General features: G+C 40.8%; 1 protein-coding gene across 2 annotated transcripts; it reads left to right on the top strand.

The window, feature by feature from the left end:
• The first annotated feature begins 3,325 nt into the window (after positions 1–3,325).
• LOC149027472 (mitogen-activated protein kinase kinase kinase 3-like) lies at positions 3,326–14,350 on the top strand. Of its 2 annotated transcripts, XM_089162772.1 has the most exons (11): positions 3,326–3,920; positions 4,808–5,143; positions 5,325–5,412; positions 5,609–5,671; positions 6,024–6,184; positions 6,326–6,401; positions 6,754–6,813; positions 6,903–7,010; positions 7,109–7,345; positions 13,095–13,198; positions 13,305–14,349. In XM_089162772.1, the coding sequence occupies exons 1-11, from the start codon at positions 3,484–3,486 to the stop codon at positions 13,567–13,569; spliced, it is 1,935 nt and encodes a 644-aa protein (XP_089018898.1). In that variant the 5' UTR covers positions 3,326–3,483; the 3' UTR covers positions 13,570–14,349. The 2 variants fall into 2 exon arrangements, with proteins under 2 accessions (XP_089018898.1, XP_089018901.1); XM_089162775.1 differs by lacking the exon at positions 4,808–5,143 and having other exon boundaries at positions 13,305–14,350.
• Positions 14,351–15,168: the final 818 nt, after the last annotated feature.

Consider the following 15,168-nt stretch of genomic DNA (forward strand, 5'->3'; position numbering starts at 1 on the left):
AACGAACTCAATGGATCAACAAATATCATATACAATGCATTTAACAAGCGTATAAGCCATGAAATGCAAGTGCAATGTAATAGAGTAATGTATATACAAATATTCTCCTATAAATCTAACCATACTAGTCTCTATCTAGGTAGATACACATTACGATACAACACTAGTGTCCTCTAGAAGTCTTAGACAAACCACAATGGCTCCAACCAAACTAGGCGTCAAGACCAAGGTATAGGGATAGTAGTCCAATTAATGACCATGGCTGGGGATTAAGGCCATACTCTCTCACCACGACCATTAGTATGAGAACTGGTGCTTGCTAGGGAACTTCCTAGCCTAATGCAAGTGGTTATCTACTCAATCGTGTCATACTGTGTTTAGATATCCTTTTTATTGCATCAACCTACTTGGTCAGATATCCTTGCCAATATAGGAAATGCCACATTTTATGCAGCAATCAACTCGGACTATGCCTCCCTTAACCCTATGGTCATCCACATACAATAGGCAGGCTACCTCATGTCCCCTCACCTACTCTAATAGGCTATTGGGCGGCCCATGAGCCTTTCATTTTATGCAACCCTACCATGAATGACACATGGTATGTTTGTATTCCTTACCTACTCCAATAGGCTAATGGGCGCCTAACACCCCAACACCGCTATCATGGGTCACTTGGCTTCAATATACTTGCCGAAGGGGAATGACATGATAATGTGGTCCCTAGCCATGCATCTAAACACCTAAAGTAATGCACATAAAGTTCATAGAAGGTGCAAACGTACTAAGGGCAATGGGTGAACCCACAAACCTGAGTAAGATACACATGTATGCATTATTCACCTGTTTCCCATCATATCATAATCATAATCATAATCATAATTGAAGATGAAATAACAAAATAACATAATTAACTTAAGTTCATGTTGCTACCCATGCATGCATACCCTACAACATCAAACCACATAAACATACAAGAAAATGCATGATAACATGAATCAAATACACAAATGTATAAGATTGTATCCCTCACTTGTCAAAGATTTTAGTGTCCCTAGTGAAACCAAAATGTTCACAATTAGAATGTTAAATAATCACTAAAATCCAAACAATTATATAGAGTATATTAGAATTAAGGTTTGGAATCAAATGGGACGTGAATCAGACATTACCACTTGACATGACCCAAGAAGGGCCGGCCTGTTGGTTGCCCCTAGGATGCAAAGCTTCTTAGCTTACATCCTTGCTCAAATTGAATCCCCACTTTTTGAGGGGTTTTGGGGCTCATTTAAAACAACATTTGTGAAATCCCCTATCCTAACCTGATAACCCATTGTTTTAGGTCCATGAACCTAGAGATCTAGTAGAAGGCAACTCTAGACCATTCGAGTTGACCCCCGAGGTTCGAAAATTGTACCGATGGAGTTGGATGAACAAGAAAAAGACGCAACCACCTTAATGAAATGACCTGAGTATGATAACGTTTAGAGGCGATGACTTTACCGACAAGAGTAAGTTGCGGAGAGAAGATTATTGTTCTGTTAGCTTCATCATCAACGTCAAAGCCCTCTGGTGGTTGCAGGTGGTGGTTGTGGAGGTGGATGGCGATTGGGCGTGGAAGTACTGGCCATTAGAAATGATGTCATATGATGGTGGAAGTACCGGATGCTGGAAAAATTGCAGGTAGGTAAAACATACTGAAAGGTGGAGGTAAAGCACTCCACAGTTGGAGGAGAAAATGGTGATCTCAGAAAACTATATGAAAAAGAGAAGATTTTGTTTTTAGTTTGGACATGTGTCAAGCTTCCAACCATTTGAATTGGAACTTTTGGTCTTCATGTGGGCATGAGATTGAGACTTGAAAAAGAGGCGTGAGAAAAAGTTTTTTTTTTTTTTTTTTTTTTTTTTTTTTTTTGTATTTTTTGTAGAAAAGATTTTCATTGAATGATAGGGCAAAGCCTAGGTAATACAGATAACACCTCATGCAACCATGGGGACAAAAGATTTTCATTGAATGATAGGGCAAAGCCCAGGGAATACAGATAACACCTCATGCAACCATGGGGAGGAAAGGGGCCACTCAGTCCGAGATATCACGGTGAGAGCCTTCCTGGCTAGGGAGAAAATTGGAGCTTGTCTGCTGTATGGCATCTCACTTTCCTCATTGCCATTCATTTTAAAAGTCCTACATAATTAATGTCACTCTGTGAGAAAGTCAAAGATATAAATAAAATGGGATCCACATTTGCAAGTGGGTCCCATATATTTAATTTTTTTCCATACTTTGTTTATCTTGCAAACAAACAATGCCCTAGATGATAGATAAAATTTCAAGAAGGAAAAATGAAAACACACACACACACCGAGATCCATGCCCATCGCACAAAAACCTTGAATTACGCTAAATCAAATGCTAAGACATTGTTTGTTCATTGAAGTAGAGTGTGTTTGTTCATGGAAGTAGGGTGAAAAAAATAAACATGTGTGGGATCCATATATAATGGGAGAGGGGAATAGAAAATGAAATGAAATGATTTAATGGAAAAGTTTCAAACGTAAGTTTGTATCCTTCATTTTTCTACAAAGTCTCATTAAATATATAAAACTTTAAAAAGGGATAGAGTGAAAAATTTAACATACCATACCAATACATAAAGAAGTTTGTCAATCCACTCTTCTGCCCATTTTACATAAAGAAATTTAACATGATGTACTCTGAGATTTCATGAAAAACTGAATTTTTTTCAATTTTTTTTTCTTCTACCTGAATCAACAAACAAATCGTACCTAAAAGTTAGACCAAGGCTAACGCCACTAACCCATATATACACTTTGGTGGTCTGGCTGGCTAGTGGATTACTCACGAGTTTGGTGGATGAGTCCGGATTGGCAGACTAACCCTGTCGCCGGGACTTGGGTGCCGGTCGGATCGGCCGGGCCGGGTTTAGGTCTCTTCTCGCAAGTGCCGTAGAGCACAGAGATCGGTGCAGATTCTGTGTGCAGAGGAGCATTCCTGACATGCCTCCTAAACACGTATACACAAATCACAATACACTACTACGCACGCACGCACACACACACGGGGGCACATGCAGATGGGGGGGCCTGGGGGGCGGCGCTAGCACAAACTATAAAACTTAGAAACACATTCCAGCGTCCGCTTCTCTCTCTCTCCTCAATTATTAGGATGTATTTCTTTCTCTAGCCAGCCATGTCAGCGCCCTTAATCCAACTACCGCCCGCCGGCTCCATTAGCTGAGCTGTAATCCACTGTATCTTCTCTTCCCATGATACAAATATACAATACATTGAAATTGAGAATAATTAAAAAAAAGGAGGAAAAAAAAAAAAAAAAAAAAAAGAAAAGAAAAGAGAAAGGAAGAAAGAAGGAAAGGAGAAAAGACTCTCTCTCTTCTCTCTTCTCTTGTTCTCGTCTCTATCTGCTATCCTGCTCTGGTCGGAAGACTTCAAAGTGGTGAAAGCATGCCTGCTTGGTGGGGAAGGAAGTCTCACAAGAGCAACCATGAACAAAAGTCCGCTGCCTCAGCAGAAGAGAAACACCATAACGATTACAACAAAACTTCTTTCGTTAAGAACGATAAGAAGAAGATCAAGGAGAAGCCCAAGAGCATCGATGCCTTTTCTGCGATTCTTATCTCCCGTAAGTCTCCCAGAACTAGCAAGGATTTCGGTTCGTCCTGGGGTTCCGATGCCGATGGTAATACCGCTTCTGTTGATGTAGTTTCGGAGAAGATGGGGGTTCCTTTGCCTCGCCCGTCTGTCTCGTCGGTGGCGTCTCTGTCGATCGATCATGGAGTTGTGTCGGGGTCCAGGTCTGGGTCCGTTTCTGTTTCCAGTGTCAGCTCCTCTGGGTCTTCGGATGACGCTCCCCCTGATCGTGGTTCCTTCTACAATTCCGGGTTGGTCATCAGTCTATATTTCATTTCCTCTTTTTTGACTCTTATGGATTCGTAATTTATGGGTTTTAAGTTTCATTGCTTCCGGACCTTCCTGTTGAATTTCAATTTTGGGCATTTCTGGTAGATGTTCATGTTTGACTTGGTTTCTGAATCCAATTGTTCTCTGTTCATTCTTTTTCCAATTAATTGATTAATCGTTTCAGATGGAAGAGATGATCAGTTAATTCAGTGGATTAATATGAAAACCTTTGGTTGCTGTAGTTTTGCTTCCTCGCCGCCATCTCCCGCATCGCTATCCCCTTTCTGTCAAATAAGTTTGCGCCCCCCCCCCCCCAAAAAAAAAGGAAAAAAAAAAAAAAAAAGGAATTTCGTTTCTGTTTTGTAGAAGCAGAAGCTTTATTGGAGTTCCGAGTGTCCTTCAATTCTGAGCTTTGTCACACTTCTGTTTTCCTTTTTCTATTTTAGGAATTGTATTTAGTTCACTAATCTAAGTTATTTTCAAAATTATGGGCTCTCTGTTGCTCGAATTTCGATTGCTAATTAAAGGCCTTTAATAGCTGAAGTTGGAATCTTTAAAGAAAAGCTCTAGAAGGTCAAAACTTTTTCCCTTTTAAATGTCTAAGCCCCAATTTTGGACGCTGCTTTGATTTCAGTTTTTGTAGGATCCCTATTCTTACTTCAATTTGGGCTGCCCCTAGATATTCTGGGGGTTCTATGTTTTATTTATCCATTTCATGGATAATTATAAAATCATGACAAGCAGAAAGTGGAAAGGTCTCTTGGTGTGTCTTAGGTACACTGGCTGATGGGAATAAAATAAGGTTTCATCTTACATAGGACACTATGCTTTGTTTTCCATTTCTCACCTAACCAAATACAAATTTCAGCGGTGAACCCAGAGCACATGAAGAAAACAGGTTAAACTCACGGTCAAGAAGCCCAGGTCCAGGATCAAGGGGTCCGACCAGTCCTTCATCACCTTTACATCCAAGGCTATTTGGTACCAGTATCGAGCATCCAACAGGAAAGAAAGAAGATGGCATAAATTTATGCCATTATCATCCATTGCCACTTCCCCCAGGTTCCCCTACAAATCATTGTACCTCTCCCAGTACAAGAAGTAGTGGGGCCAATGAGAGCATGCCTTTCCTTAGATCAAAATGGAAGAAGGGACAGCTCCTAGGAAGAGGGACGTTTGGCCATGTTTATGTTGGATTTAACAGGTAGCAGTAAGTCCTTGTGTCAATTTCTTTCAAATCTTGTGCTACTGTTTTGCTGGTGCTTTCCTTCTTCTTCTTCTTCTTTTTCTCTGTGGTGGGGGATGGGGGTGCTACTCCACGAAAAGAACTGATTAAACTAATGGGATTTCTTTTTTTACTTTTTTTTTAACCCCCCACTTTTCAGTGAAAATGGTCAAATGTGTGCGATAAAGGAAGTCAAGGTGATTTCTGATGATCAAACCTCAAAAGAATGTCTCAAGCAACTGAACCAGGTATCTCTTCCCGTGTCTGTCTTTTAAGGCATTGTTTTACTTTGCATCTTATTTTTTGCTAAACTCAGTTTCTGATATTTTGGCTTGCTAGTCATGCTTTGAATTATTCATCAAATGGAACATTTGGGATTGTAACCAGCTTTTTTTTTTTTTTTGGATGAATGGATTGTAACCAGCTTTTCTTGCTTGCCCACAGGAGATAGCATTGCTTAGTCAACTCTCACACCCAAACATCGTTCAGTACTATGGCAGTGAATTGGTATGATTAAATTTAGTTTGTGAACTCTAGAAAAGCTTTTAAAGTTCAAGACATGGCTGCCACCAATATTTTCCTTGCATCTTATGAAATTTACCATTGCTTGGTGCATTGTTAGGACTGAGTCTAATCCAGTCCATTCATCCTGGGACCTTGTGAAAATAGGCCTCAGATCTGGTTAAAAGCCTTTCTCTTAGTCATCATTGACACCAGAAATTAATCAACATCTGAGCTATTTGAGCAGCTAGATATAGAATTCAACTAATACTGAAGCTTACCTATTATATGTTGTGCAGAACTCCCTCAAATGTTCAGTTCTATAATCAGAATGATCTTGAAAATTTTATATTCACAGGGGGAAGAGACACTTTCTGTTTACTTGGAGTATGTATCTGGAGGTTCCATCCACAAATTACTTCGGGAATATGGTCCCTTCAAGGAACCAGTCATCCAAAGTTACACCAGACAGATTCTTTCTGGGCTTATGTACTTACATGGAAGGAATACTGTACACAGGTGCTTCCTTCTTATGCTGGTTTGTGGAATCATATGCTTTCATACTCCCTCTTTTGGGCTTAATGTACTTGGTTTTCACGTCCTTTTCTGTTGGAGAATGACATTATTGCCTTAAGAACTCAAGTGAAATGTATTCGACAGGGACATTAAAGGAGCAAACATACTAGTTGGTCCTACTGGTGAAGTCAAGCTTGCGGACTTTGGCATGGCTAAACATGTATGTCTCTTAACACTGTGAAGACGTCCAATTACAGAAATACAAATAATGGGAATTCGCTTCTGGTGGGAAGTTGTATACATTTTTTGAACCTCTTAAAAGGGTTCTTGTAGATTCTCTACTTGCAGTGGCATGTTATGTAATCCACCATGTTCTGCTATGTGGCAGATAGTGAATTTTACCTCTTCACTATGCAATGCAGAGTGTAGTCCCTCCCCCCCCCCCCCTTTCTCTGTTTAAGTAACCAATTACAAAAGAATAGTATGTAAAGGGTAAAGTCACAAGATACATGCCAAATTAATTTTTCCTTGATGTACCTACAAAAATAATCCATTTTGGGGGTTTCTTCCAGATTACATCTTTTTCTTCAATGCTGTCTTTCAAAGGAAGCCCTTACTGGATGGCACCTGAGGTAATCAGTCCTGACAAAACTTAGTTTATTATTTATCCTTTATTGTTTCTAAACATTGTTATTCCATCGTCAAATTGTTTTCTGTCCAGGTTGTAATGAACTCCAGTGGCTATAGCCTAACAGTGGATATTTGGAGCTTGGGTTGCACAATTCTTGAAATGGCAACATCGAAACCACCTTGGAGCCAATATGAAGGGGTTTGATAACATTTCATATTCTAGTTGATTTTCTTCAGCTAATATTGGGACCTTTCTTGCATGATCTAAGAATAGCTTTCTTTCATTGGAATAAGCAGGTAGCTGCAATATTTAAAATTGGAAATAGCAAAGACATTCCTGAAATTCCAAATCATCTTTCTAGTGATGCTCAGAGTTTTTTGAGGCTGTGCTTGCAAAGGGATCCATCTGCACGTCCTACAGCTGTACAGTTAATGGATCACCCTTTCATCCGAGATCAAGCTGCATCAAAAGTTGCTAACATTAGTGTAACTAATGATGTTCCCCGATATTCCTTTGATGGCAGCCACTCACCGGTAAAACTGAAAAGATTCTAAATTTTCTTTTGTTATACAATCTTGATTTTTCATATCCTTCAATCTGCTGAATCAAACATTCAAGCAGATGCAGTATATACCCTGGACTACCTAGCATTGGAAAAAGTAGTTGGAGAGGTTTGAAAATTTGAACAGTTTTTCATGTTTACAGGGGAAAGGAACTGTGATAATACTGGTTATTTTGTTATGATGATGGTCATGCATAAGCATGTTTTGTCAATGGGGACCTTCAAATTGGTGGGGTCTTAACCTGCATTGGATGAGGTCTATTAGTCAGGGCAATTAGTTGATCTCTACTGTGAAACAATGATTTTGCTCCCCAAGCCTGATGCCTGTCCTTAGCACTCCATTTTCAAGTCTGTTATATAACTACTTTATGCAATGAAATGGGCTTTTCATTTTGCTAATTGTGCTTGTCCTGGAATTTCGATCTCTTGAAAATAACAAAAAACCCTCATGGGTATTTGTCTGGTCAATTAGAAGCTACTGTAGTGACTTGGTTTGAATTTCCCCCTCCATAACTTTCTTTTTTTTTTTTTGGTTGAATAAATAAATTCATTACCAAAAGGAAAAGAGGGGGAGGGAATGTGCAATTGCACAAAGGACATAGCCCTAACTATCGAGAGGCAAAAGAGGCTCATGCATAGGCGCTAAACAAATTAGAACATAGAGCGAACTCTAGACAGAGGATACTATTTTTTTGCTTTGTTTTTTTTCTTCTTCTTTCTTGAAGACTTAAAGTAAACAATGAGTTGTCACCAATTTGATTTCACCCCTTGTTGGCATGAATACTTCTTCTGCAACCATCGCGATACGAGATGTACACAGGGGAGGAGATGTTAGTCTCAGAGACAATCTTAGTGGATTCCTTGTCGCTTATCAAAGGATTAGAGTTGCAAGAGATGGGCTGCCTGCAAGAGGAACCTGAGAGAGGGCTTGGGGGCCTCGAAGGGGAGGGAGAGGAAGTAGGGTCAAGGACAGAAGAGGGGCTGGGCTGAGAGGACTGGACCAAGAGGCTAGTGACAAAAATAGGAGTAGGATTGCGAGAGGGGAGAGGTGGGAAGGGCCAGTAGGCCCATGGGCTGACTTGGGGGGGGGGGGTTAGGAGATTGGTATAAGGAGGAATATTCCTGGGAAAGGGAGAAGAGGAATGGGTTAATGCTCTAGAGGAATTTCTATGCTCAGGGAAACGAGGATGGGCCCATTCCCAAGGAGGGAAATAGGGGCGGTGGAGGGAATGGGAGGAGTGGGATTTGAAGAGTGGGGAGAGAGGGATAAAAGCAGAGGCAAATTGACAAAGTGGGAAAAAATGGGGTTCATGGACTACAGGGGATTAGAGTGAGATTAGGACGAGGGGACACGGGGAGTTGGCATGACAGGGTTATCGGCTTTAGCAGACAATTGGAAAGGGAAAGAAGAGAGGGTAACTGAACTCTCAGTCAGGCAAAGGAGTGGCAGAGTGACTGCAAGTCGTAGACAATGGAGAAGCAGAGAATGAGGGGGAAGAGGGGACCAACAGAAGGGTTAGCATTGAGGAAGGGAAGGGGTTAACAACAGGGTTGGCAACGAGGGCAGCGGTAATCGCGGCCTGAGTCACAGTGGGAATCTCCGCATGAATCGCGACAATTGGGGATTTAGTTCCAAGATACAACTTGCCAGAGCAGTCCCTAGATTAGTTGTAGGTTGCCGTTGACGTCGCATGTAGACCGTCGAGGTTAGGGGTGGAGCTAGGATTCAACATGGGGGGGGCAAATAATGAAGTCTGGGTCACCTCCCTGTCAGGGGAGCATATGTGAGACCCACTGGGGGATACCACTTTTGTATTATTTTATTATATCTAGACTTGGGCTGACACATGTGGGGTTGGACCCATATATATTAAAAATATAGGTAAATTATTGTGAATGATATACTTTTTCCTTACAAAATACATGTAAATTAAAGCATGGCGAGCTAACAAAAAAATCTCTTACAAAATCAACACTACAAAAAGAAAAAAAGCCACATGATTGCAATAGTAGAAGTTAGATGCAAACCGAAAGAATCATGGTAGTTAATTACCTTACAAATATAGATATTCCATTCGCAATATTTAATCAAATAAAAAAAACAAAAAAACCGAGAAAGAAAGACAATATAAAATCAAATAAAATGGATAAAAAAAAATTGAGAAAGAGAGAGGAAAAAAATAAATTGAGAAAGAGGGAAGGAAAGAGGAGAGAATAAAGATGGAGAAATTTTGGTGATTATGAGTTAGCTTCTAATTGGAATTTAACTGTTTCTTCCTTTGAAATAGGATTTTAATTGTAAGCCTTAGATAATTATTGAGAATGACATTTATATCCGTTATCTTTACCTTTTGTTTTTTTTTGGGGGGGGGGGGGGAGGAATAGTGATATTTTACATGTGAAAGAGAAAAAAAAGGAAACTAATAATAAAATTTTAACTCCAGAAAGCTAGAGTCAAATGGCTTGAGCTCAGGGACTCCAATACTGCTTACTTTCTTCAGTCCCTAAAAGCTTGCCTAAATTCCAACTCCATCCACATCCTCCTTTCTAGTAATGGCTCTTGGAACTCTGATCCCCCCAACGTCAAATCCGAAATTGTTTCCATTTTCTTTAGTCTCCTCTCCCCTCCCTCTCTCCCTCCTCGTCCCCCTCTTCCCCCTGGTCTCCTCAATAAATTCCTTAATCCCTCCTCTCATTCTTCCCTCTGTGCTATTCCCTCCTCTGAGGAAATTCTTTTGGACATTCGTTCCCATGAAGCTAATCGAGCTCTAGGGCTTGATGGATTCAGTGTGGGTTTCTTCCTCGCATCTTGGGACATTATTGAGGAAGACCTTGTGAAAGCCATTCGCAGTTTCTTTTTTAGCCCTTCTCAACTTTCTTCCATTAACCAAACTTTCTTGTGCCTAATCCTCAAAAAATCGAGTGCATCTTCTCTCTCGGATTTCAACGCTATCTCCCTCTACAATCTCCTTTACAAATTCATTTATAAAGTTCTTGGGAATAGGCTAAAAAAAATTATGCCCTTATTGGTGAGTCCCAACCAATCTGGTTTCATCTCTGGTCACAGTATTGGGGATAACATTCTCTTATGTGTGGAGATTGTCCTTGGTTTTGATGGATCCCCCCACTCCCCTATTGCTCTTTTCAAGGTTGACCTCCATAAAACTTTTGATTCTATTTGCTTGGACTTCATTAGTGACGTCCTCTCGTCCGTAAGGTTCCTGCGCTCCTTTATCCATTGGATTGAAATCTGTATTTCCACCCCCATTTCTCCATCATCACTAATGGCTCCCCTGTTGTGTATTTTCCTTCTTGAGTTGGTATCCACCAAGGTTGCCCCCTCTCTCCTTATCTCTTCTCCCTTGCCTTGGAGGTGCTTTCCCATATTCTCCAATCAAAAACCAATCAACATCTCATCTCCCCCATTCCCAAATGTAAGTCCCTCAACCTCACTCACCTTGCATTCGGTGATCATTTAATGATCTTCTCCAAAGCTGATCATCAGTCCGTCTCCTCTATTCCTTCTACACTCTCTCTATACGATTCTCTCTTTGGCCTCCGGTCAATATTGATAAGTCTACCGTTTTCCTCTCTGGCATCTCAGACTCTCTGCGTACCACTCTCCTCCATCTCACTGGTTTCAACCTTGGCTCTTTCCCAATTATCTACCTCGGTCTTCCTCTCATCTTTTGGTAGACTCACTCGTCACCACTGTTCCCTTATGCTCGACCACATCCGAAAGAAGCTCTAACTCTTGAAGGGTAAGCTTCTCTCTTTTGCTGGCAGAGTTGTGCTCATTCGGTTGTCCTCCACTCCTCTTATCTCTATTGGTGTGGTATATTCTCTCTTCCCAAGTCTACTACTCTTGCTATGGAATCTCTCTTTTGTGCCTTCCTTTGTCAGGAAGCTTTGCGATTCCTCCATCCTGTTATTTGGTTGGCCATTTGCAGCCCAAAATTTGAAAGGGGCCTTGGCATTCGCCGTATCCTTGATGTCAACCTCGCTTGCCTTCTCAAAATCATCTGGAAAATTGCCTCCAAGCAAGACTCCATTTGGGTTGATTGGGTCCACTCCTACCTCTTTATGTTTTACTCTTTTTGGATTGCCCCCACCCCCTCCAACCGTCCTGGGTTTGGAGAAAGCTCCTCCTCTTGAGATTGCGCACTTTTTCGGCGATCTCCACTGGCTCCTCCACCTCTTTTTGGCTTGACCCATGGCATTCAATGGACATCCCCTTTACCTTCCTTGGACCTTGCACTGTTTATGATACCCGTATCCGCAAGTCTACCCTCTCTTTCTTCATTTCAGATGGCTCTTGGTCCCCTCTCCCTCACCCCAATCTCACACATGTTTTGACAGAGAAGCTTTGATGACATGAAGGGGAGGGATAGGGCCCAAGAATTGGTTGATGATGGCTGATTGCCAGTGATGGATGCTAGCTTTAGTTGCAGTGGAAGGGCAGTGGGCAACAGGGACAGGGACAAGTTGAGGGGAGGGGGGGATGAAGGAGAGGTTACAGTCAGAAGTAGAGTGGGTGGTGGGAGGAGAGGGGAAGAGGTAATTCCAGGCTTTAGGTGGCAGAGGTTGGGGGCAGTGGAGAGGAGGAAGGTGGAGAGGGGGGGGGGGAGGGTGATGAGGGATGGAAGAGGACATGGTGGGGGAGGGATTCAAGGGAGGCAGTGGGGAGGAAAGGTATAGATTCCGGCAGGGCTAGGGAGGATTCCGGCATTCTTGCTGAGCTCTAGCTCATTTTAGAGCTCTGTAAGTCATTCTGTTGTCACCTTTCATATTAATTTCACAGAAGAGATATTACTTATTCTCTCCATAATTCCTGGTTATGGCTTCTTTTAATGATTGACGGTGGATTTGTAGAGTTTCAAAAGGTGATGTTTTCAAAAATGACAAAACAATGTATGAGCCATCCTAAACTGTATGTTCAGACTGATAATTGGAAGACAGTGCAGTACTGTCTATGGATTGGTCAGAATGAGCATCCATGTGACATTTGAAAATAATTTTATAGTAGTAGTAATACTAGTACTTAGTAATAGAAGAGAGTACATGGTCTGCAGTAACCAACATGTCAAATTTCAGAGCCCAGTCCAGTTATACCCTTCTAGTTATTGGTATGCATCCATTACATCTATACAAGTACTCCAACTCTCGTTAGTCCTTGATTTTCATTTGTTCAAAAAAAAAAAAAAAAAAAAAAAAACCTTGATTTTCAAGACTTTTATTGGTTAAAATTCGATGAGTGAGCAAGGAACTGGGGTCTTTTGTTCCATGAAATGTGGACCCCATCTGGTCTTCAATGTGAAATATTTTTATTTCCATTTATGCAAGGTGCATAGTGTCAAAACTTTACCTAAAAATGATTTATAGCCTTAATTATTATCCTCTAACCGGAATGCCATAGTTGACCATCTGATCCGTTTGGTTGCTTGCTGCACAATTTGGTCTTTAAATTCATAATCGTAACTTGCTTGTTGGGTTCATGAAGAAACGATTCTGGGGAGTAAGGGAAAAGACGGATGGTATGCTTTTATCTGATGGAACCACTATCAAAAAATACATTTACTTTATGTCTTTATATATGACTGGTTTGCAGAGGTTTCTTTTGTGGCTGCTTCGCCTTGTCTATTTATTTCCCAGTTTGTATTCTTACATTGGAACTACCATCAGTTTCCAACTAACCTTTTCCATATTTGTCACTCAAGCAGACGACCTCAGAGTTCTGGCCCAACAATACAAATGTCTCCATACCGCAAAGAGATTATGTGATAACACAAGTAGTAACGTCTTCAAGAGCCTTTAAGAGCACTATGTAATATCCTGGATCTGTTTGCACTATTCTCCACCATTTTTTTCATACTTATTCATCTTTACTTAGGCTAATCTGGTAGTAACTCAAGCTGTGTAATAATTTGCAGGGATAGCAACAGAGTGAACCTGTCATTGCCAGTATCTCCCTGTTCAAGTCCGTTGCGGCAATATGGACCAACAGCACATAGGAGCTGCTTTCTGTCTCCTCCTCATTCAGCTTATCAATTGGTGGGACAAAGTGGGTATGGCAGGAATGATTATTTGATGCTGCCTAAAAGACCAGACACTAATTATGCCGTTGATCATTGGGGTGACATCCTCCAACCAAGAACCCCAACGCCTGGTGGATCACCAATAGCAAGACCTATTTGAGCCATGCTTTGGAAAGGGCATATTTCCTGAAGACAGTGAGTGCCTTTGTGGTTGGAATTGAAGATTGTCTTTAAGATAACCGTCCTTTTTTCTCCTTGAAACTGTGCTGGTACGATGCAGTGGATTTAGTGGATTTCTATTTTCTTCATTCCCATCCATGGAGGTAGCTATAAGGAGTGAGAGACATGGTTGAACTTGGAGGGAAAAAGACGGAGGAGGTGGATGGATCTTTGTTTTCAGGGCAATAGTGGTTCATAGCCTTTAAATCTCTACATTCTCTACATGTTAGAACTTCTCAGCGGCAATGATCATTGTACGTATGTAGCTCAATTATCGTTGAAATTTATGTAGAAAAAGCAAAAATCATAAACAAAATTCCTTTTTTGTATGGTTTTTTTTTTGTTTTTTGGGGGAGGGCGGGCTAGCTGGTCAAGTTGTAGTTCCTTCTCTTAATGGTTGAGAAAGGCAAGTTGACTTGATGCAATTAGGGTTGGAAAGCAGCACTTCGCCCCAGCTGTTTTCTATCTTGTAAATGTGAATCCTCTCCGTTTGCACCCAAAAAGGATAAAAATGAATAAATAAATAAAAGAATGTTAATCCTCTGTGACGAAATTTTTGCAGTGTTCCGACTCACACGGAACACGGTGACAGATACATGTCCGCTGGTTACTTTCTCCATCTAACTGGCTGATGATACTCCTCTGTTATGTATGTATTGTGCTGCAAAATGCAAGTGGTGTAGGAAGGATATGGAAGGGCAGGACGAAAGAGAAGTGAAAATGATTTCAGGTAAAAGAAGAAAAATCGTTAGCAAATTCACTAGGTTGGTTTTAGATGAGAAAGAAACGTTCAACCAAATAGCACGGCTTGGCCACTAAAATTTTAATTCTCCTTTTTAGTAGAAGCATCTATAAGTATTAAAGACATAAATCACATGTGCCACTTGAGTATCCAGTATGCACACACAGTCTATCGTTTACTAATTTAGCCACAAATTTTTTTTCCTGGTAAAATGCGCTTTATATTATAATTAGAAATATATCTAACACATTGTAAGTTTAAATACGGTAATAAATATGACCATTCTGGTACGCATCAGTGATCGCATTGAGCTTGTTCGATAGGTAGGAAACCAAATAAGAGATCTCTATTTCAGTCATAACATGACTTGCAAGATAATCAGCAGCAACATTAACTTCGCACAACTGATGAATGAAAACACATTGACGGAATCCAACACGAAGCCCCCAAATCTCTTCCAACAAATCATGAACTAACCATGTTGTATAAAAAGGATCATTAATGTGATTAATTGCTTGCAAAGAGTAGTCATTGCGTACCTCCACATCGACATATTGTCGTTTGCACGCAGCTCTGAGGCCCACAACAATCGCCGTTAATTCCATTCGAAGCACACTATTAGTGGTAAGCCCTCCGGCTATGGCAAAAAGGACTTCGCCATGACAATTTCGTCCTAAGGTTCTGTACCCTCCACGCTGTCTTACTAAGGAGCCATCACAATTAATTGCAACCCAACCTTCAAAAGGTCTGTTCCAAATTTAGCTACAAATTCATCTGTAAGATATAGTATTACTCTGG

Source organism: Hakea prostrata, chromosome 1 (genome assembly GCF_041222555.1).
Source record: "Hakea prostrata isolate BN-2017 chromosome 1, UWA_Hpros_2, whole genome shotgun sequence".
NCBI classification, from domain to species: Eukaryota; Viridiplantae; Streptophyta; class Magnoliopsida; order Proteales; family Proteaceae; genus Hakea; species Hakea prostrata.

Coding starts and splice junctions, on each gene's coding strand:
- LOC149027472 (XM_089162772.1), top strand. CDS start 3,484: ATGCCTGCTTGGTGGGGAAGGAAGTCTCACAAGAGCAACCATGAACAA. Junction 7,346..13,094: donor TTGATGGCAGCCACTCACCG/GTAAAACTGAAA, acceptor TCACTCAAGCAG/ACGACCTCAGAGTTCTGGCC. Junction 13,199..13,304: donor AGAGCCTTTAAGAGCACTAT/GTAATATCCTGG, acceptor AATAATTTGCAG/GGATAGCAACAGAGTGAACC.